The sequence below is a fragment of the Bos taurus genome, chromosome 19 (genome assembly GCF_002263795.3).
Source record: "Bos taurus isolate L1 Dominette 01449 registration number 42190680 breed Hereford chromosome 19, ARS-UCD2.0, whole genome shotgun sequence".
NCBI classification, from domain to species: domain Eukaryota; kingdom Metazoa; phylum Chordata; class Mammalia; order Artiodactyla; family Bovidae; genus Bos; species Bos taurus.
This window is the reverse complement of record NC_037346.1, coordinates 36,316,433-36,338,735: the sequence shown is the minus strand read 5'-3', so window position 1 is coordinate 36,338,735 and position 22,303 is coordinate 36,316,433. Positions and strand designations below refer to the sequence as shown.

General features: G+C 51.5%; 1 protein-coding gene across 1 annotated transcript; it reads left to right on the top strand.

The window, feature by feature from the left end:
• Positions 1–9,020: 9,020 nt before the first annotated feature.
• Positions 9,021–22,303, top strand: XYLT2 (xylosyltransferase 2; the record flags this gene model as incomplete). The annotated part of the gene is given in 10 exon segments (NM_001008667.1): positions 9,021–9,155; positions 15,196–15,685; positions 15,964–16,139; positions 16,434–16,636; positions 17,105–17,185; positions 17,387–17,603; positions 18,401–18,577; positions 19,402–19,605; positions 20,183–20,536; positions 22,001–22,303. Coding segments are annotated over 10 exon segments (2,340 nt in total), but the record flags the coding sequence as incomplete, so codon positions are not given.

Below are 22,303 nucleotides of genomic sequence, written 5' to 3'. Positions count from 1 at the left end.
ATTTCATTTCTGTAAAATAAAGAGGGGGAACTTACTAAAGGGTTTGCATCTGACCATTTATGTGAGCAGAGAGAAAGATGTAGAAGGAAAAAAAGAAAATTGTCAAGGCTGATTAATTCTGAGGGGTGGGAGCAGTAAGGAAAGAAAGGGAGCCACTGGCTCTTCGGAAACTGGCTTGTTTCTGAAGAAACTCTTCTTTTCAACTGGCTTGTTGCAATAAATATGCCTTACTTTGAAATTCCTAACCCACTTTAAAAATCATCAGGCTTCCCAGGTGGTCCAGTGGTTAACAATCAGCCACACAGTGCGGAGGACACCGGTTCGATCCCCCGTCTGGGACAATCCCACATGCTGCAGGGCATTTAAGCCCAAGTGCCACAGCTACTGAGCTCACACGCTGCAGCCACTGAAGCGTACTAGATTCTACACGCTGCAACCAAGACCTGGCACAGCCAAATAAATACATAAATTTTAAAAAAGTATCCTTTTGGTAAAGGACATTAGATCTAACTTATAACTTAAAGTTATAACTTAGTTATATAACTTAAAGCATATACATTAAATCATTTTTTTAATAGTTTCAAATTGAAGATTCAGAAAAAGTAATTTTCTTTCAAAGATATTAGCTACTATAAACAAAAATGATGGGCTTTATAATCCCAGATAAAATTAAGAAATAGTGGGAACCAGTGGGGGAAAATTTATTTTCCACAACAAGGAACAAAATATAGAGTTCTATATGGACTATGATCATTGAAAGAAGTGAAAGTGTTAGTCACTCAGTCATATCCCACTCTTTGGTGGACTGTAGCCTGCCAGGCTCCTTTGTCCATCAAATTCTCCAGTCAAGAATACTGGAGTGGGTTGCCATTTCCTTCTCCAGGGGATCTTCTTGACCCTGGGATCTTCTTGACCCCGCTTTCTTGCATCCACAGGCAGATTCTTTACTGTCTGAGCCACCAGAGAAGCCCATGATCATTGACTACCATATCAAAAACCTCTGAAAACCTTTAGGGTAAATACAAGCAGAATTAATAAAGAATTCTAATTCTTGCTTTCTAAATTATTAAAGATTACAGTAAATAATCTATACAGCACTAAAAACAAAATTAAGAGCAAAATGTGTTAGGGCTAAAACTAAGACCCAATATTAAGTGCTGCCTTGATTCCTGGTGAAATTGAGAGGGCCTTGAATGGCCTAAGTTCCCCTCCCCACTGTGCTCCCTCCAGTAAGGTCCCTAGTCAAACAACCCTCCTTATCAAGGGGAGCAGGATAAGGTCCTGCTTAATACCCAGAAGTAGGCTTCAGTTCCCTCTCACCTGCACGATTATTCAAATAAGCCCATAACAGCCTCTCGTGAAAACCAGGGTTCATCTCACACTTTTGATACTATAATGCCCGCCTCCCCAGGCTGTTCACTCTGGCTCTGAGTATAACCCCCATATGGCCCTGCAGAGTGTGCTGTGCCCGCCTCTCCTGGACAGTAAGTATATGTGACGAACAAACTGCCCAGAATTGGGCATCAGGTATTCAGCCATCCCCATAACTCTAGAGTAGTAATCTTTCCCTCACCAGTGGAGTGAATAGGAGGTGATTAAAACACAAGTTATTTAAAGAAAAAAAAAGCAGAAGGCATCAAATAAGTTGACAAAAGCTGTCAGAGAGAACTGCAGAGAGAAACAGAAAATAGGAGATTTTATCAACTCAGCAGTAGGTAGAAAAGTAGGAAAAAAGTGGAGAAAAAGGATGGTAAGCAGAAAATATAGCATAATAGTAAAAGAAAGTCCAAATACATCATTAATAGCAATAAATGTGAACTGCTTAAACACACTTAGGAAGATACACATTACCAGATTGGGTACTTTTTTCTATATCTGGAATAATCTCAGCTATTATATCTTCAATATTACTTCCCTGCCATTTTCTTTGTTCTTTATTCTGTAAGTCCTATTGGACATATTTTGGAGTCTCATCCTCCTGCTCATTGAACTGCTCTCTTTCACTTTCAATATCTTTATTTCCCCTTGCTGCATTCAGTGTAGATTCTTTAGAACTATCTTCTAGTTCACTAATTTTATCTTCAACTATATCCAGCCTAAAACTCATCCTATCTTTGAGATTTTTTAAATTTCATGACTATGTTTTTATTTCTGAGATTTATAATTGCTTACATTTTGTATCTATATGTTCATTTCATTCTCATCTGAATTTGAGCATCCTTATTTTCAAATCTTTGCAAGTGTAGTCCAAAAAATAACTTTCATCTAAATTTCATGCTTAGGTTGTTGAGTTGGCTGTCCTTTTTGGCATTTGATTTCTTCATGAGTTTATGCGCTTTGGAATTTTGGTTTTCAGGCTCATGATGGCTGGGAGGTTTTGATTCTGCTTTGTGCTCTATTTCTCTTCTTTCTTGTCTGGTGGATTTAGTTTTACGGTTATATCCACAAGATTAGTCCAGAACATGACTTTTGAACACAAGGTCACTGTGAACTTGTGCTCTTCATTAATTTGAGGGTCTTGTAGATTCAGGCACAGGGTTGACTCAGTTCTTGGTTATGAGGGTATCTTTCCTCTGCTGCCTCCTTGGGCTTACAGTTCTGGCCACAGTTCCTGAGAGCTGGTTGGTTATCCTTTTTTTTTTTTTCAGCATCCTTTCACAAGTAAGGGGCCTCACTCCAATCCCTGGTTTCAGCCAGAAACCAGGCTGGTTTTCGTGTGGCTCTGTCCTCTAGTCCATTGCAATATTTTAGCTCCTACTACCCCCACAGGTCTTTGGTTTTGGTCTTACCACCAGTTGGTTCTCCTTCTTGTCTCCTGAGATGTTTATCCTATTTTTAGCTTGTTTATGTATTTTGAAACTTTTTCTCTCATTTTTATATGTTTGGAACATAATGGCTATGTCAAAGCATGAACTTTACACTTTCTTCTTGTTAATGTTTAAGTCACTTGGCGATAGAGTTTCTACTTCTCACAATGGAAACACTAGCAGATGGAGTTTGGGGGTAAAAGAGCTGAGCTGCTGCTGCTGCTAAGTCGCTTCAGTCCTATCCGACTCTGTGTGACCCCATAGACGGCAGCCCACCAGGCTCCCCCGTCCCTGGGATTCTCCAGGCAAGAACACTGTAGTGGGTTGCCATTTCCTTCTCCAATGCATGAAAGTGAAAAATGAAAGTGAAGTTGCTTAGTCGTGTCCAACCCTTAGCAACCCCATGGGCTGCAGCCTACCAGGCTCTTCTGTCCATGGGAGTTTCCAGGCAAGAGTACTGGAGTGGGTTGCCATTTCCTTCTGAGCACTGATACTTAAATCCTGGGAGTCCAAGTAATGGGCATTTTGTCTGGGCTTAGGGGCCTGGGTAAGGCTTCCCAGGTGTTGCTAGTGGTAAAGAACCCACCTCTCAATGCAAGAGACATTAAGAGATTGGGGTTCAATCCCTGGGTGGGGAAGATCCCCTCCAGGAAGGCCTGGTAACCCACCCCAGTATTCTTGCTGGGAGAATCCCATAGACAGAGGAGCCTGGTGGACTACAGTCCGTAGGGTCGAAAAGAGTACGTCATGACTGAAGTGACAGCACAAACACACCGCAAGCGCCTGGGTAGGGATGTGGAAAACCCCATCAGGACTTCTAATTACAGACCAACTTCAACAGCGACCCCATGTGGCAATAAGATGAATTGCAGGAGTAGAAGGTCCTGCCCAAAGTGCTTTCCTACTCCCCAGCTTGGAGCCAGGAGCCTAATTGACACCTCCTTTGTGAAATGCATGTGGTCACCACAGGCTTTTTAGACAACTCAGAGGACTAAAGAGAAAGATAATACTGGATATGGGCTCTCAGCTGGCTAATTAGAAAACTGAAAGAGCTATGACCCTTTCATTTTGGAATAATCCATACTGTTGACATGCAATACATACAAAATAATGGAGAAAGGAAAATAATAGAGATGTAGTGGAGCATTTAAATTCTTCTTCAGAAAAAGACTCATAAATTCCAATATTGACCCCCCAAAAAAGAAGTACAAAATTCTGAATAGATCAATAACCAAGAAGAAAAAATAAAATAGAAGTTACTGAAGAATTAGCTCCCTAAAAGACTCCTGGGTTTTATGCTTTTGTTGGCAAGACTTTTCCAATGTTAAGAGACAGCAGTGTCTATTGTTGTTATTATACAACAATCCCTATTGTTGCATAAATTATTTCAAAACACAGAATAAAGAAATAATGCACCTCAATTTATGTTGTAAACTCTAATTCTTAAGCCTGGAAAAGAAAATCATAGACCAGACCTTGCAAATTCAAGTGTTTATAAGCACCAGAAACTAATATAAATGGGTGAAGTTGACTGATGTGTGAAATGACAGGAAAAGTGGGAACCACAGGAACTGGAGGGTGTGCATGCCTTATTCAAGAATTCAAAATCAAATGCTTCAAAACACTGCTCTGGTCACATAAACAAGTCCCATGGGTCACCAGTTTGCAGCCTCTGGTATAGGTCAATCTCTATTATAAAATAGATGTTAAAATACTAGCAAGTTAAACTCAACCTATACTACAATTAAAAAAAAAATCTACTAGGACTGTTACATTTACTCTAAGGGATGCAAAAATCTTTTAATATGTGGAAGTCATTTTTAAAACAACCATCATCTCCCATTAGAAAAACACATACATTATTTCAATAGATGTTCGAACTTAATACCTGACAAGCGGAGGCCCAAGAACCCAGAGCTGGGTTGTGTGTGAGTTGGCCAAAGATGTCCCAAAGGTTGCATCTAGGGGTAAAACCAGGATCATGTGCAGCAGACAGACAGCCCAGCCAAGTGTCAATCCAAAGAACTGAACAAAGATGCAGAAATTAGATAAAGGCAAGAAGACAGGGCCCATGGAGACGCTTGGGAAGCATAGCCCAGACATATTACTGCAGGGACCTCCCTGTGGTCTGGTCCTGAGCCAAGTTTGAGCTCCAGCTGCTGAAGTTAAAAACATCCAGCATCCACGTATCATAATATTTCTCCTAAAGCTAAGATCTAAGGATAGTGCCAACATATGAGAAAAGACATATCATGGAAGCAGCCCACCTCAAACTAAAACTGCTTTCCCGCTCTGATTTTCTGAGGAGCCATTTTGTATTTTCAAGATTTTCTACAATAAAAGAAATAAAATGCACAGAGAAAGTTATAGGGGAATCTGATAGAAGAGGGGATGGTGGGAAGCAATGAACTTCATATATTATATGGTCAAATCTAAATCAATCAAGGCATGTTATACCACAATAACCAATTTATCCTATTTTTTTATTTTCTAATATTTTTGGCTACATTGCACATCTTGTGGAATCTTACTTCCCTGGGCCCCTGCAGTGCAAGTGTGGAATATTAACTACTGGACTGCCAGGGAATTACCAATAATCTATTAAAAAACAGTAAAATCTATACGGGTACTGATAGAGTGAAAAGGAATAAGTGCTAAGTCAGGACTCTACACCTCTACTTCATACCATAACACAAAAAATTTCAGATGGATTAAAGACTTAAATGTAAGATGTAAAATAAATATTGTAGGAGAAAATATGTGAGACCGTGTATCTTATCAAGAATCAGAGAGATCCACCCAACCTGAAGGGAAAATGAGAAGCTATAAAAGAAGAGGAACATAACTGATTCCAAGAAAAGTCTTCTATTTTTAGATCTTAAAAAATCAAAATACAGTGATAAATTGAAGAAAACTTTCCATTTCAAAAGGATGAAAAACTCTTAAATTGATAAGAAAAAAACAAACAGTGTAATAGCAATAGATAGACTTATGAAGATTATGAAGAAGCAATTCTGGGAAAAGAAAATCCAGTCAAGAAACCAGTTGAGACACTCCTCAGCAGAAAATCACAAATAAACAACTAAGGCACTCACTTCTCACCTATCAGATTAGCAAAAATTCAAGTGATAATAATTGCTGTTGGAAGGGATGCCTGAAAACTATACTTTCATACAATGCTGTTGGAAAAGTGAATTGTCACAACTCTTTGGAAAAGCAATCTGGCAATAGCTACTAGCATTTAAAATTCCCTTTTCCCCAGTAATCCCATTCCTAGGAAACACTAAGACTTCCCTGGTGGTGACTTCAGATGGTGAAGCGTCTGCCTACAATGCGGAAGTCCCAGGTTTGATCCCTGGGTCGGGAAGATCCTCTAGAAACACTGCAACAGAAATGAAAACATTAGTGCATAGGGATTCGTGTAGAACCATGTAAGGGAATGGCTACCCACTCCAAGAAAAGGCTGTATCAACAGGTGGTTTTCTTGGGGCTTCCCTGGTGGCTCAGATGGTAAAGAATCTTCCCACAATTCAGGAGACTGGGGTTTAACCCCCGGGTCGGGAAGATCCCCTGGAGAAAGAAATGGCAACCCACTCCAATATTCTTGCCTGGAGAATTCCAAAGATAGAGGAGCCTGTCAGGCTACAGGCCATGAAAGAGTCTGACATGACTGAGGGACTTTCACTTTCGCTTTTCATATTTATTATAGACTTGTGGTAGTCACAAAAACTGGAAATCAAGTGAATGTTCAAAAAAGGAGTGGCATATTATGTAACCATTAAAAAAATGGGTTAGACCTGTCCCATCCGTCCTGGGGAAATTTCTACCATGTGTTACGATCAAGGGAGAAAAGCAAGATACAAAGTGTATGTAATATGATTCAACTTTTAAAATATAATGACACATATCACCCCCAAATAAAAAACCCATGTGTGTGTGTACGTGTGTGTGTATGTGTGTGTGAACTGCTACAAAACTGGAAGGAAGAAAGGAAAGAAAGAAGGTAGGAAAGAAACCAGACTGTTAACATAGTGGGGAAGGGGAAAGAAATACTTAAAAGTAAGTTTCTATATTTAAAAACCCTATGTGCAATGTGATGCCATTCATGGAAAATTCTACACACGTAAAGAGATGTGAAAGGATCTTCACCAAAATATTAATGACGATTGTCTCAGGGAGTGGGATTGCAGGTGACGTTTTTTTTTCCTTATTTTTTTCTATGTTTTAAATGATATATAATGAGTACATATCATTTGCACATCAGTGGAAAATAGGACTTCCCTGGTGGTCTAATGGGTAAGAATGCACTTGCCACTGCAGAGGATGAGGGTTCAGTTCCTGGTCTGGGAAGATCCCGCATGCCATGGGGCAAATATGCCTGTGAGCCACAGCTACTGAGCCCAAGCACCCTAGAGTTCATGCTCAGCAACAAAGAATATCCCCCACTCACCACAAGTAGAGAAAGCCCGAGCACAGCAACGAAGACCCAGCACTGCCCAAAATAAAGAAATACATTTAAAAATCAGCGGACAATAAAGTTATTTTAATTGTTGGGTGCAGGGGGACTATGGACAGGTAGACAGTCCCTGGGAGACCTGATTGAATGAGCACACAGATCTATATTTAATTAACCTATCAATTGCTGGTATGCCAACTGATGTTTTCCAAAATCTTGAAGGGTAGTTTCTCTTAAGTAGTCTGTCATCTGAAACATTGTTTACAATTCTCCCACTTAACTAATGGTGAGGAGTGCAACCATTACAAATACCAAAAGGGCAGGAGATAATTAAAGGAGGTTTTACTTAAGTGCCATCAAATAACTACATCTCCTGTATTCAGAATTTCCTCACCAAGCTTATCTCCTGACAACTCCCAAACCCTTTTATCATTGCCTTCAAGCTTTTTTTTTTTTTTTAATCATCTCTTTTTCCAGACCTCTGTGTAGTGATTCTTAAAATCTTCATTATAAATCGTCAACCTTCGCTTTGCTCTTTTGATCGTTTCTTTCTCAGGGAGCTTGGCTTCACCACCTGGCATGGACCTGGTTATGCTGGGCATGCCCTGCTTCTTATCCCCTTCCCTCTCTCAGTGGACCTGACACGTTTAGGGGAGTGCTGCAGGGGTTCAGGCCTTTTCTATGCCCTGCTTGAACATGCCAGGCTTTCCAAAAATGTTAGGATCAGCTGATGAAACAGGAAGTTGGGCTTCATTTGCTCTTTCTTTCACAATATTCATTGAGCATTGCTGAGTGTCCATCGCCGAGCTAAGGGTTCAAATAAGAGGCCATGATTCCAGAGAAATTACAACCATGTATGTGGGCAGTGTTGGACTGTCCTGTGCCGGGGAAGCACTTGGGAGGATGCCACGGATGGGAGGGGAAGTGAAGTCGGGGAGCGGCTGCTAGGGCCGAGACGGGGGAACAGCACATGCAAAGGTCTAGCGCTTCTTCAGGCGTGCTCCCAGACTAGCAGCTCAGCATCATCTGGGAACTTGTTGAAAATTCTGAAACTCTGGGAGCGGGTCCAGCAATCTATTTTATCAAATCCTGCGGATGATTCTGACACACCCTAGAATTCAATGACCACGACTCAAGTAGAAGTCTGAGGATGCTGAGGATGAGAGGGAGAGGAGAGAGGAAACAAGGCTTCGTGAAGGGCCTCAGATGCCAGTCAAAGGAGTTAGACTTTGCCCCGTAGGTGCGGCTTCCAAGGCTTTTAAGCAAGGGCTGTGGGACTTACACAATCGCTTCCAACTTAGGCGTTTCTGGGCGCTCTAGCATTCTCTGCGTGCAAGAGGGCCGAGAGGGAGTTGGTCTCGGCGAAGCTGAGTTTCTCCACCCCACCTTCACCCCACACCCCACATCAGGCGGCGAGTCAGAGACAGGTGAGGCCACAGACCTCTCTGCACTCTGGTTCCATGGGCTTGCAGTTCGGAAGGAGGTGAGAACGCGCAAGAGCTGGGGCACTGACCAAGACAGGCAAGGAACCACCGCGCGAGAGGCCAGTGGCCCGTGGGACAGCTAGGTCGGCGGCCCAGGCTCCGCCCCTGGCCCGCGGGGCGCGGCGTTTCGGGCCTGCGGGCCACGCCCCCGGCCCCGCCCCAGCGCGCGCCAGGCCCGCCTCCCTCGGGAGAAGCCGGTTCTGCCCGCGCCCGTGCACGCGCCCGCGGCCGGGTTGCAGGGCTGGGCGCGCGCCCTGCGTCCGGGGCAGGAAGATGGTGGCGAGCGCGCGGGTGCAGAAGCTGGTGCGGCGCTACAAGCTGGCGATCGCCACGGCGCTGGCCATCCTGCTGCTGCAGGGCCTAGTGGTGTGGAGCTTCAGCGTTCTGGAGGACGACGAGCCGGGCGAGGTGCTCCGACGGCCGGGCGGGCAGACGGGCAGGCCGGGCGCGGGGACGCGCGGGGTCCTGGCGGGGAAACGGATGGCCCCCGCCGGGGAAGTGGGGCACGGGCCGCTTGCGTGTTGCGCACGGGCGGCCGCCTGGCTCGGGGCCTCGGACCCCTGGCGCCCGTTTCCCAGGCGGGCCGGGGGCCTGCGCGCGGGGGCGGTGCATGACCCGGAGGACGGGCCGCGGGCTGGCAGGGGCCCCGGCCGCGAGGAGCGGGTCTTGGTGGGGTGGTCTCCAGCTCCGCGAGCAGTGAAGGTCAGGCGCGGGTGGAGGAGAGCCCGGCCAAGAGGCGCGGCTGGGCCCGAGCCGGCTAGGAGGTGGGGAGCCCCAGGCCAAACTTTCTGAAGTTGGGAGGGGGTGGGGGTGTGCGCGCCGTGGGCGGAGGAATGGGGCCTAGGGACCCCGGGCAATCGCGCCGACCCGCCCCTCAGCGGGGCACTGGCCAGTTAAGAAGTGGAGCCTGGGGGTGGAACTCAGTCTGGCAACTGAGGAGAGGGAGGGAGACCCCGAGGGAGAGAAGTGGAGTGCCCCTGAGGCGTGGCTTTTTCAACCAGGGGTCTGAAGCACCTGCATGGGTCTTCTGGACAGGATGGCAGGGGAATTGAGCTGGTGAATTGGCCTCAGGACATTAGGGAATTGGGGACTCGCCCTCTCTGACCGTAAGAAAATGGGGACAGCAGCAGCTGGTTTAGCAGAGCCCAGGCCGTGGAGCAGGGGCAAACCCTATCCTTCTTAGTGCCCCAGGTCTTCGTTCTGAGAGTCTCCTGGCTGATGTGGTTTTCCCTGGAGGATTAGACATGTCTCCCTCAGTGTGATCAGGAGAGTCCAGTGGGGTCTGAGACCATCCTGGAAGGTTGAAGAGGATAAGTCAAACCCTGACCCTAAGCTGTGGACCAGAAGACAGGGCTTCCCCGCCCCCACCCCTGGGTTTTGGTGGACTCTGAGTCAGACTCTCTGCTCTGCTTGCCCCATCCTCTTGGGCCTCTCCTCCTGGCAGGGTGAAGGCCAAGGGAGCCCTGATATCCATTTTTCCTTCCTGCATCTGGGCAGTATGGAAGGCCTAGTGTGGAAATTGGAAGAATCACTGCTTTTGCCTTTTTTGGGGAGAACCAACAGACTGGGATGGTGAGGGGAGCTGGGACAGAGTCACATGAGATCATAACTCCAAAAGGAGCTGAGCTTAGGGGTTAGGGGAGGCTGACTCTGTGACATCTGAAGGGAGTGAGCTTGTTCTCTGTGGTCCAGTAAGTAGCAGGAAGGCGAAGAGATGATTTTGGGGGCAGATGAGACATTCTAACATGGAATGGGCTGACAAGGAGTTAAGGAGCCTTCTGACCCTGGAATATATATGTGAGTAGGGGCTGGTGACCACTTTGGGGAGGGGCATGGCAAAGCATCCAGGGCTTCTCAGACCCTCTGCTACACGGCTGTGTGAATCTCTGGAAGGGCTGAGAGACTGTTCAGGCCTCAAGGTCTCTGCTGCCCTACCTCCAGCCTGGGGTGGGGAACTGGTGCAGTGCTTGGGATCCTACCTCCTCACCTCCTCCTCCAGCTTCCTAGCAGAACCAGATAGGGGAATCCCTGGACCAGAATGGAAAAAAGATCCTTGATAACCTAGAGGTTGTGCAATCCAAGCAGCCATTAGTGCTTGGAGCCCTTCGGCAGCCACCTCAGGGCAGCCCGGCAGCATAATAAGTATTTAGGAAGATGGGTGCTGAGTTGGACCACCCCAACTCACCGTCGTATGTCCTATTCCAGCACTGCTCCTGGTGAATAGTGTGACCACTGTCTAATCACCTAACCTCTTTCGCGTGCATCCTCAATGGTATCTGCCCCCCACCCCAAGATGGGGGCAATAATATCACCTCTCTCATTGGTAATGCCTGTGAAGTATTTGCAGGAGTTGCTGGCACATGCTAAACCATCAGTAAATATCTTATTATTTCACTACTGCACAATGGTAATAGGGACTCATTCATTCATTCATTCAACAAATATTACGTCCTACTTCGTACTAGGCACTGTGCTAATACTGGGGATACAGAAATAAAATAGATGATGAGGTCACGGCCCTGTGGGCAGACAGTCTGCAGGGAGAGACTGACAGTGAAAAGGAAACTCAGTAACAAGAGGGCTAATTTAGATAGGTGGTTGGGGAGGGCTTCTGCAGGAAGTGGCCTGTGAGCTGAAAGCCTGGGGAAGCAGTAGGCAGAGTTCAGGCAGAAGGCCCCGAGGAGAATGGGCGTAGCTGGCTCCTCTCAAGAAGTGGGAAGGAGGGTGTGGTGGGATCCCTGGAAGAAGTTAGTCCAGGGCACATCCTGCAGCCCGCAGTGAGGGGCTGGGGTTTTATTCTAAGTGCAGTGGGAGAGCGCTGAAACCAAAGGGGTCTAAGCAGGGATGAAATGAGACATGCACTTAAGATGCACACTCTGGCCTTGCGATAGGTTGGAGACCAGAGATGACCATTAACATCCAAAGAGCCATTTTATGGTTTTCAAAGCTTTCACAAACATTGTCTCACCGCTTCCTTTAAGCACAGTCTGAGAAGTCCAAAGGTGGTGGATCAGCATTGCTGTGTTCTCTGTCTCTGGGACTCAGAGAAGGATTCCAAGGAGAAGCTACAGAGCCAGGAAAGGGCTTTGAATTCCTCCTCAGTGAGGAGAGGGGGCCTCGGAGGCCAGAATGCATCCAGGCGGATGTCAGAGGGCCAGTCCCCGTCCTCAGTAATTAGAGGGAACTCTGACTTAGGGGCAACTTTGGGCAACTCCTGTAGGGGTACAAGTATGGGGCCCTGCTGCTGCACATATAAACATCCTTGGGATGAGCAGTGGGAAGGGGCTGGCTGCCTACCAGGGACCCCCACACTTCCTCACTGCTGCCTTCTGGTCCCCCAGCCCCCTCTGAGATTGTCCTTCTCAGGGTCAGCCAGCTCCTGCTGCAGTGCAGGACACCAACGTGCCCTCTCCTCCCACATCCTTCCCCCACCACAGCGAGCCTGGCCCTGTGCCCCAAGCCCTGCCCTCCTGACCAGCTTCCTCACTCACTGATACTGGCTTCCATCTTGAGAAGCCACAGCTCCTTTGCCATCTCCACCCACCTCAGCTTGAGAATGTCTTTCCCTGCCCCGTGTGTGTCCAGGTCCCACATCACCAGTTTACATACGCTCAGTTCAGTGGGACTGCAGCCACCTTTCCTAGGGGCTTCCCAGTGCAGGGTGCCCTCCCCAACATGGGTACAGAATAGAGCCTGTTGCCTCCTCCCCACTCTGCCCTCCCTCTTGCAGGTGTCTCTTCTCAGATGGAGACAGACATCCCCAGTTCTCACTGGGCACCTCCCAAGAGATCAGAGGGCTGGCTGGATGCTGGGCACAGAAGGCTGGGGTCCCAGGGTATAGCGCTGGGGCTCTGGCCCTAAGGCATCTGCCATGCTCTGACAGAGGAGGAGTGGGTGGTCCTAGGGAGGGAGGGGACAGGGAAAACTCGACCCAGTGGTCCAAAGTATCTGAAGGCCTTGGCTTCTCTCCTGACTTCACATTTGACTGTTTCCCTTTCATTAATATTAGTGAGGATGACAGCATTTACTGAATGCTGAGCCTGTGCCAAGAGCTTTTCATTCATTCATTCAACAAATATTTACTGAGGGAATTCCTTGGTGGTCCAGTGGTTAGGACTCTGCACTTTCACTGCCAAGGGCATGGGTTCAATCCCTGGTCTGGGAACTAGGATCCTGCAAGCTGTGTGGCATGGCCAAAAATTTATCTATCCATCTATATATATACATATATATATAGAGAGAGAGAGTCTCCCATTGCCAGACATTCTTCTGGGCTCTAGGAATACATCAGTGAACAAAACAACAAAAAGCTCTATTTTCGTGGACATGGCATTCTTGTAAGGGGAGAGACATAGAATAGCACCATATAAATACATTTATACAGGGACTTCTCTGGTGGTCCAGTGGCTAAGACTTCCAATGCAGGGGGCCCGGGGTTTGATCCCTGGTCAGGGAACTAGATCCTACGTGCTGCAACTAAGAATTTCGTGCCGCAACTAAAGATCCCGCATGCCACAACTAAGACCCTGTGCAGCTAAATAAATAAAATATTTTTTAAAAATACACTTATACATATTACATTATACATTATATATATTATACATTGAAGGGTGGACTGGCCCTTAACTGAACCAGTTAACTGGTCATTAACTGAAGAAGGAGCCGACTGAGGGAAGATCAGGAGCTCACTTTTGGATCTGTGGCTTGAGAGGTCTATCAGACTCCCAAGAGAGGCATCAAGGAGGCTGGCAGTTAGACAACTGAAAGTTCAAGGGAGCCCCTCTAGGCCACAGAGAGAAATTTGGGACTGAGTGAGGTCACCTGGAAAGCCCAGACAAGGAAAGTCCCCAAAGTGGTCTTGGGAGATAAGGCAGGGTCAGCCAAGAAGACAGATGAGGAGTGGCCACAGAGGCTACACCAGGGGAACACCAGGAGGGCATCCTGAGGAGGCTGCTTCAGAGGCTGTGGCCCAGTGAGTGCTGCTGCTGGAAGGCTAGGCCGGAAGAGGACTCACACAGAGAGTGGTGAGAGAGAGGGGACAGCTCTTTCTAGTTGCAGTATCTCAGGCTCTATCTCTTGGACACTCTTCCCTTCTGTATTTGATGGTTGAGGGAACCTGCTCAGAGAGGGTATGTAACTGTGGGGGAGTGACAGAGCTGAGGGAGAAGCCCTGGTGACTCCAGAGTAGTCACACGGAGCCTCTCACTCCTCCATCCAGTCTGTGTCTCATCCAGCAGACACCAACCAGACATCCTACATGCCAGCTACTCCACTGGGCACCGGGGAGATGGAGCTGACACGACAGCCTCTTCCCAAGGAGTTGGTCAGCTAGAAGAACGTCCCACCCTGAGGCAAATGGGACGGGCTCACACATGGAGACTCCGCTAGATCTTGAAGGATGGATGGAATTTGGTCAGGCAGGGAAGAGGGGGATCACAAAAGAAGGACAGGGAAAGCTGGAATGAGTGTGGCTATACACACTTTCAAGTGTGGCTGGATCATTAGGGAGGTTCCTAGGTTTGAGAAGAGGCTGCAGAAGCCGGGAAGCAGGCGTGGAGGCTTTCCCTTATCTCGGTTTCCCTTCGCAAGCCGCCCTGCCACAAGGAGCGATGAGTCGCCAGCCTGCACGTGCAGGCGCCTTCGCGCCCTGCCTCAGCCTTCCAGCCATGGCCAGACACCTCCTCAGCCACTCCCAGCAGTAGTACCAGGGCTCCCATCTCTAGGCTGTCTTTGTCCTGGAGCTTCCCACTAGCTGGTCAAGGCCCTCTCCAAGCCAAGCTGTTGTCTGAAGCTCTTTCATCCCCCTCTGCCCAGATGTCAGGCCAGCTTGGCCATCTGAAGGCTTTCCCTGCAGCTGCCTGCTCCTGCTACCCCGTCATCCAGAGTGTGACCCCCAAGGGAGTCTCCTGCACTCTGTTAGTCTCTGCTTCCCAGAGAACCCAACCAGCAATGGGGTCTCAGATATCACCTCTGCCCTCTCCACCAGGCAAGACCCCTTTGCTCTGTTGCAGCTGCAGCACTCCCATGTGGAAATACTGTAGATGGCAGAATGCTTTTTCCTTCTGAAGAGCATCATCTTGTCCCAGTGAAGCCTGGGTGGGAGTGCTGGATGGACACTCTTGTCTGTAGGGTCTCTGCATGTCTCTCTTATTCATCTTCCTATTTGTGGAAAAAGAAAGTGGTATCTGAATCCAAAGGAGGCTCAGTGCCCTGTGATCTGTGTGATGGAGGGGATGTGGATGTGATGGTGCCTTGGGGGAGGGCGACATTTCCTCCACCGGCTGGTCAGGGAAACCTCCCAGCAGAAGTGCAGAGTACTCAGGCAAACAGTACTTTTCTAGATAAAGGGTGGCGGGTGCTTCTAGGCCTGAGCCAGCCAGAAGCTGAAGGAGCAGGAGCAGGAGGAGACTGACTGTCCTGGTGACTTGTGTTTGCCTATCTTTTACAGAAAGGAAGGCAGAAGAAGTCACGGCCACTCGACCCCAGCGAAGGCTCCAAGGACACAGACAGTTCAGCTGGGCGGCGGGGCAGCGCAGGCAGAAGGCATGGGCGCTGGCGGGGCCGCGCTGAGAGCCCCGGTGTGCCCGTGGCCAAGGTGGTACGGGCAGTAACTAGCCGGCACAGAACCGGCCGGCGGATCCCCCCCACCCCACCCCCAGAGGCCCCAGGCCGCCAGAACCTGAGCGGGGCAGCGGCTGAGGAGGCGCTGGTTGGGGCGGCTGGCTTCCCACATGGAGACACGGGGAGTGTGGAGGGCGCCCCCCAGCCCACAGACAACAGCTTCACACCCAAATGCGAGATCGTTGGCAAGGACGCTCTGTCTGCACTGGCCCGGGCCAGCTCCAAGCAGTGCCAGCAGGAGATCGCCAACGTGGTGTGCCTGCACCAGGCCGGGAGCCTCATGCCCAAGGCTGTGCCCCGGCACTGCCAGCGGGCTGGTAAGAGACAAGCACAGGCAGAGAGGTGGGGGCCCAGGAGGGTGTTCGGCAGGGATCCCCGCCCCCGTTTCTCAGCGATGAAAGCCTGGAAGGGCACACCTCGCTGCCCAAGTTGGGGATGAGTGCACTAAGTGGCTGAGGTGGACCTGGGGCCCGGAGCATCGGGCTCTACGTCCGGGGTTCCTCCTTTGGACAGCAGGCGGCTCCCTCTTCCCATCTTGTCTCCACCCTGTGACCTGGGGTGGGACCTTACTGATGCCCCTGTTTTCTACTCTCAGGAAAGATGAGCCCTGGCATCCCGTGGGACGAGGTCCGGGCCCAGCAGCCCGCAGATGGCCCCCCAGTACGAATCGCCTACATGCTGGTGGTTCATGGCCGCGCCATCCGCCAGCTGAAGCGTCTCCTCAAGGCTGTGTACCACAAGCAGCACTTCTTCTATGTCCATGTGGACGAGGTACCTGCTATGGCCAGGGAGACAGGGCATCTGAGTGGGGAGGGCAGAGACCAGATCGTCATGGACAGACAGTGTCTCTGACTTGCTCAGTGGCCCAGAGATAGGAGAGCAGGGAACGGGGGAGCAGCCAGCACCAGGTGACACGGCTGCTCCGGAGCTGGAGCCCTAGCCCATGCTCTGTCCGTTTCATGTCACTTGTCCTCCGCCCTGGGTGGGGCCGGGTGGGGAGGTTGTAATGCTGGGGGTTCATCTTCCACCGCTGAGTTCCCACCACCGCCACCCCACCTCCCACAGCGCTCCAACTACCTGCACCGAGAGGTAGTGGAGCTGGCCCGGCAGTATGACAACGTGCGGGTAACGCCCTGGCGCATGGTCACCATCTGGGGCGGGGCCAGCCTGCTGAGGATGTATCTGCGGAGCATGCAGGACCTGCTGGAGGTGCCCGGCTGGGCCTGGGACTTCTTCATCAACCTCAGTGCCACTGACTACCCGACAAGGTGTGGGGTGGTGCTCTGAGCCCTGCAGATGGGAGGTGGGCCTCCTCTAGGACTCAGGGTTCCAGGGTCCCGATGGACTTCTTCCCTCCCCAAAGCCTCATTCTGGGATCTGCACACCTCAAACATGATTCCTTGGCCCCAACAATGTTTTAGAGGAGTTGTTGTTGAAAGATGATATGAGGGTTGCAAAGGACAACAGATGGGGAGGAGAAGCAGCCAGAAGTCTGAACCAGGATCTTGGGTCAGACAGGAAGGGGGGAAGAAGGATGAGGTGGTCTTTCTCAGGGACCTCAGATACTCACCACCCCAGAGCATCAGCTTGGAGTAGGTCAGTTGGCCAGAATGGCTCTCAGTAAGAAAAGAAGGGGCCAAAGAGTGAAGGAAAAGAGTGCTGGAGAGGCCTGTCTGCTCTGGGCTGGTGGCTGAGCCACGCTCACACACGCTACCCGCACGCCATTTTCTCTCCAGGACCAATGAGGAGCTTGTAGCTTTCCTGTCCAAGAACCGGGACAAGAATTTCCTCAAGTCTCATGGTCGGGACAACTCCAGGTAAGGGGATGGTGGAGGATGCCCTGGTCCTGGGTTCTCACCACAAGCCCTACACACAGGGGGCTTGGTGGCCTCAGCCCTGGGTTGCAAAACCTCCAAACCAATCACAGATTGAGGAGTGCAGTGCTGATTCCTGGAAAGATGAGAGCCTGGATTCCACCCTGCAAGATCCTCAGCCACAGGCCCGTGTGCCTCCCACAGGTTCATCAAGAAACAGGGCCTGGACCGGCTCTTCCACGAGTGTGATTCGCACATGTGGCGTCTGGGCGAGCGGCAGATCCCAGCAGGCATTGTGGTGGATGGCGGCTCAGACTGGTTCGTGCTAACTCGCAGCTTTGTGGAGTATGTGGTGTACACAGACGACCCGCTTGTGGCCCAGCTGCGTCAGTTCTACACATACACGCTGCTCCCGGCCGAGGTGGGTGACTGGGCCCGCACCCAGGTCGGGGGCGAGTGGTGGGCTCGACGGCTCACCCTCTACCCCGGCCTGCCACCCCCAGTCCTTCTGGGCTGGATGGCTCACCCTCCACCCCGGCCCGCCCACCCCCCCCCGCAGTCCTTCTGGGCTCAGGGGCTCACCCTCCACCCCGCCTGCCCCCCGCAGTCCTTCTGGGCTCGGAGGCTCACCCTCCACCCCGGCCTGCCCCCCGCAGTCCTTCTGGGCTCGGCGGCTCACCCTCCACCCCGCCCTGACCCCCCAGTCCTTCTGGGCTCGGCAGTTCACCCTCCACCCCGGCCTCTACGGCTACCCCTCCACCCTGGCCCACCCCCTGCAGTCCTTCTGGGCTCGATGGCTCACCCTCACCCCGCCTGCCCCCCGCAGTCCTTCTGGGCTTGGCGGCTCACCCTCCACCCTGGCCTACCCACCCCAGTCCTTCTGGGCTCAGCGGCTCACCCTCCACCCTGGCCTACCCCCCCCAGTCCTTCTGGGCTCGGCAGTTCACCCTCCACCCCGGCCTCTACGGCTACCCCTCCACCCTGGCCCACCCCCTGCAGTCCTTCTGGGCTCGATGGCTCACCCTCACCCCGCCTGCCCCCCGCAGTCCTTCTGGGCTTGGCGGCTCACCCTCCACCCTGGCAACCCCCCCCAGTCCTTCTGGGCTCGGCGGCTCACCCTCCACCCCGGCCTCGATGGCTCCCCCCCACCCCGGCCCACCCCCCGCAGTCCTTCTAGGCTGGAGGGCTCACCCTCCACCCCTCCCTGCCCCCCTGCAGTCCTTCTTTCACACGGTGCTGGAGAACAGCCCAGCCTGCGAGAGCCTCGTGGACAACAACCTGCGGGTCACCAACTGGAACCGCAAGCTGGGCTGCAAGTGCCAGTACAAGCACATCGTGGACTGGTGCGGCTGCTCGCCCAACGACTTCAAGCCGCAGGACTTCCTACGGCTGCAGGTGCTTCCCCATGACCCCCAACCTCTGGCCCTTGGTAGAGCCTCACCCCAGCTTTTCGCTGGCTGCTTTCTAGGGTCAGAAACAATCCTGGGTGGTCCAACCAGAGGATCTGGGGGACCCTCACCAGGAGCAGCCCCCGGGGGCAGGGGCTAAACTGGCAGCAGGAAAAACCCTCGGCAGCTGATCTCTAGGCACTGCTGGGAAAAGGCGCCTCCCCTGCTGTGCTCTCTGGGACCTCCAGACCCCTTCACCCTCCTTGCCTCTCCCACTCCAGCAAGTCTCCAGACCCACCTTCTTCGCCCGCAAGTTTGAATCTACTGTGAACCAGGAGGTACTGGAAATCCTGGACTTCCACCTATATGGCAGCTACCCCCCCGGCACCCCAGCCCTCAAGGCCTACTGGGAGAACACCTATGATGTGGCTGATGGCCCCAGTGGGCTCAGCGATGTCATGCTCACTGCTTACACCGCTTTTGCCCGCCTCAGCCTGCGCCACATCACCACTGCTGCGTCCCCCCTGGCCAACCCACTCTGCAGGTGAGACCTCCTTTTGACATTGTGCAGACTCTCAGGATGTAATGCCCTATAAGGAGGACAATCAGAAAGAGACAGAGCCTCTCCCAGGGAGCCCCCAGCTGAGGCAGGGAAAAAATGCAAATAAAACGAAGATGGCAAAAGCCAGGCACATAGGATCTGTGGGTGTGAGATCTGGGCAAAGAAAGCACCTGGGGATGGGACTCCCCCAGAGCCCCCTTCCTGGGACTCCAGGCCAAGTCGGGTGTGCTGATGGCATCTCCCTTTCTCCCTGCTGGAACCTTCTTAGGTTTGAGCCCAGGGGCTTGCCGTCCAGCGTGCACCTGTATTTCTATGACGACCATTTCCAGGGCTACTTGGTGACGCAGGCGGTGCAGTCCTCAGCCCAGGGGCCGGCAGAGACGCTTGAGATGTGGCTGATGCCCCAGGGGTCGCTGAAGCTGTTGGGGCACAGTGACCAGGCCAGCCGGCTCCAGAGTTTGGAGGTGGGACAGGTCCTCCCCTTGCTTTCTCCTGATCCCCAGCAAGACTCAGGGTAGTGGGGAGAGAGGGACAGACACTACGGGAGGGCTGAGGATTGGGTTGCCTTTCAGGACTGGATTCCTGGGTCTTCTTTCCCAGTGATGGCAGCCTTGGGATGCACAGAGGACATGCAGTCAGCGGGGAGGGGACCGTGGTTCCACTACAACGCAAGCCTGTATTCTACACTCAGGGATTTTCTTCTGTAAGGAGCTGGACATTCCAGTCGGGCCAGAAGATTAGGCTTTTGAGTGTCTCCTTGGTCTCTTTCTTGGAGGCCTTTGCTCCATGTGGGGATGGTCTCTGGGCAGGACTTTGAATTTCATTTCTGCCTTACTGCCCCCAACACTTCAGAGCAGGTCAGAACAGGAGCCTAGAATGAATCTCAGAGCTTATAGAGATGTTAAAAATCCCAGTCTGAGCCCATCATTTTGCAGAGGGGGAGACTGAGGACCAGAAAGAGACAGTGATGTCCCACAGGAGTTAGAGGGGGAAGCAGGTAGAGAGGAGGACTTTCCTTCGCCTCCTGCCCAGCTGCCTCCTTCCCTCCAGGTCGGCACCGAGTGGGACCCCAAAGAGCGTCTCTTCCGGAACTTTGGGGGGTTGCTGGGGCCGCTGGACGAGCCTGTGGCCATGCAGCGCTGGGCCCGGGGCCCCAACCTCACAGTCACCGTGGTGTGGATCGACCCCACCTATGTGGTGGCCACATCTTACGACATCGTGGTAGACGCGGAAACGGAGGTCACGCAGTACAAACCCCCACTGAGCCGGCCCCTGCGGCCAGGGGCCTGGACTGTTCGACTGCTTCAGTTCTGGGAACCCCTGGGTGAGACCCGCTTCCTCGTGCTGCCCTTGACCTTCAACCGCAAACTACCTCTCAGGAAAGGTAAGTTTTCCCAAATGATACCCAGGAGTCAGGCAGGATAGGATTTACGGACAGGTGATCCCAAGAAGCTAACCATCAGAGTAGGGGAAGGTGGCAGATTGTGGCTTTGACCATCCCAGAGCCCTGCACTCTGGTATCACGCTTCCCAGGCAGGCAGACCCGGCTTTAGAACCCAGCTCTGACACTTTAATTGGGCTTTTATTCTTGGCAAATTTCTTGGCCTTCCTGAACCTGTCTTATTACATGTAAAGTAAGAGAAATACAATTCTTAGAGACCTCCTGGGTGCGTGGAACATAGATCCACTCAGATTGCTCCAGGGGAAGGGGGGAAATTATTGGGAAAATGTGGGCTCTCCCCCACAGAACTCAGGAAATGACTCAGGTCCCACTGGGACTCAGACGTGCTTTCTGTCTCTCTGGGGCCACCCTGTCCCTCATCCTGTGCTCTCTGTCTGTGTCAGCCTCAGGCTTCTCAATACGTGGCCTCTCAGTGCAATGGAGACTGACCAGGGCCCCTCAGTCCACAAGTTCCACATTCTTAGGATCTGATGTTGGTCATCTTCCCAGTCCACTGGTAGCCAGGTGGAGGTCGTCACACAGCTGAGGCTAGGAGACAGACGCTAAACTAGGCGTAGGCCGTAGGTTCCTGCAGGGCCCAATACATGTGACTGCCTTCTGGAGGCCATCGGGTGAATGTCTGGGTAAAAGTGGCTGGTATACAGTAGGTGTTCAGTAAGCAGGTAGATGTTTTCTTCCTCCAGCCATGTCCCATCACTGAGAAGGTGGGTCAGAGCAGAGGTAACCAGGAAGAGGACGGGGTCCAGGGTGGGGCAGTGGCTGTGGCAGATCAGAACAGGCACCCCTGCTCTCCTAGGACTCACAGTCTGATGGAGGAGACGAAGGGTGGGGTGGTGGAGGCAAGCTTGACAGCAAGTGCTACTGGAGCTGAGTCTTGGAGGAGCTGATTTTTATAGACAGTAAAGGATATCCTAAACTTAGGGAACAAAGTTAGCAGGTGTCTGGTGCATGAGGAGAACAGAGGGTGGAGGGGAGCCGGATGCCAAAGGAGGTGGGAAGGAAGGCCGGCAGAGTAAGCAGGGCCCGCAGCCTGAAGGCCTGAGTACTAGGCTTCTGAGGGCTCTGGAGGCCACCGGAGGGGGCTGGAAAGGGCCATAGGTGACACACACCAGACCATTATCAGAAAGTAACCCTACTTCCTAAAGTACCTGGAGCCCACTGTTTATTTAATTCTCAAGTTAGGAATTAAGGGATTACTGTCTTGATTTTATAAAACTAAGTTTCACAAGCACAGAAAGTTCTGTGGATTAGCCTAAAGTCACTCAGCAAGATGCGACTCAGTGGTAGAGTTGGGACAGGACTAGGGTGCCCAGACCTGATTCCCAGGGTCTGGCCTTCATGAGATCATTTGGGTGGGGCATGCTTACTCCTGCTCTGCACCCCCAGATGATGCCAGCTGGCTGCACGCTGGACCACCCCACAACGAGTATATGGAACAGAGTTTCCAGGGCTTGAGTGGCATCCTGAACCTGCCTCAGCCAGAGCCCGTGGAGGAGGCTGCCCGACTACATGCAGAGCTCACGGGCCCGGCGCTGGAGGCCTGGACAGATGGGGAACTAAGCAGCTTCTGGTCTGTGGCCGGAGTGTGTGCCGTGGGCCCCTCCGCCTGTCCCTCCCTGGAGCTCTGCAGACTGACCAGCTGGAGCTCTCTGTCCCCGGACCCCAAATCTGAGCTGGGGCCTGTCAAAGCAGATGGGCGACTCAGGTAG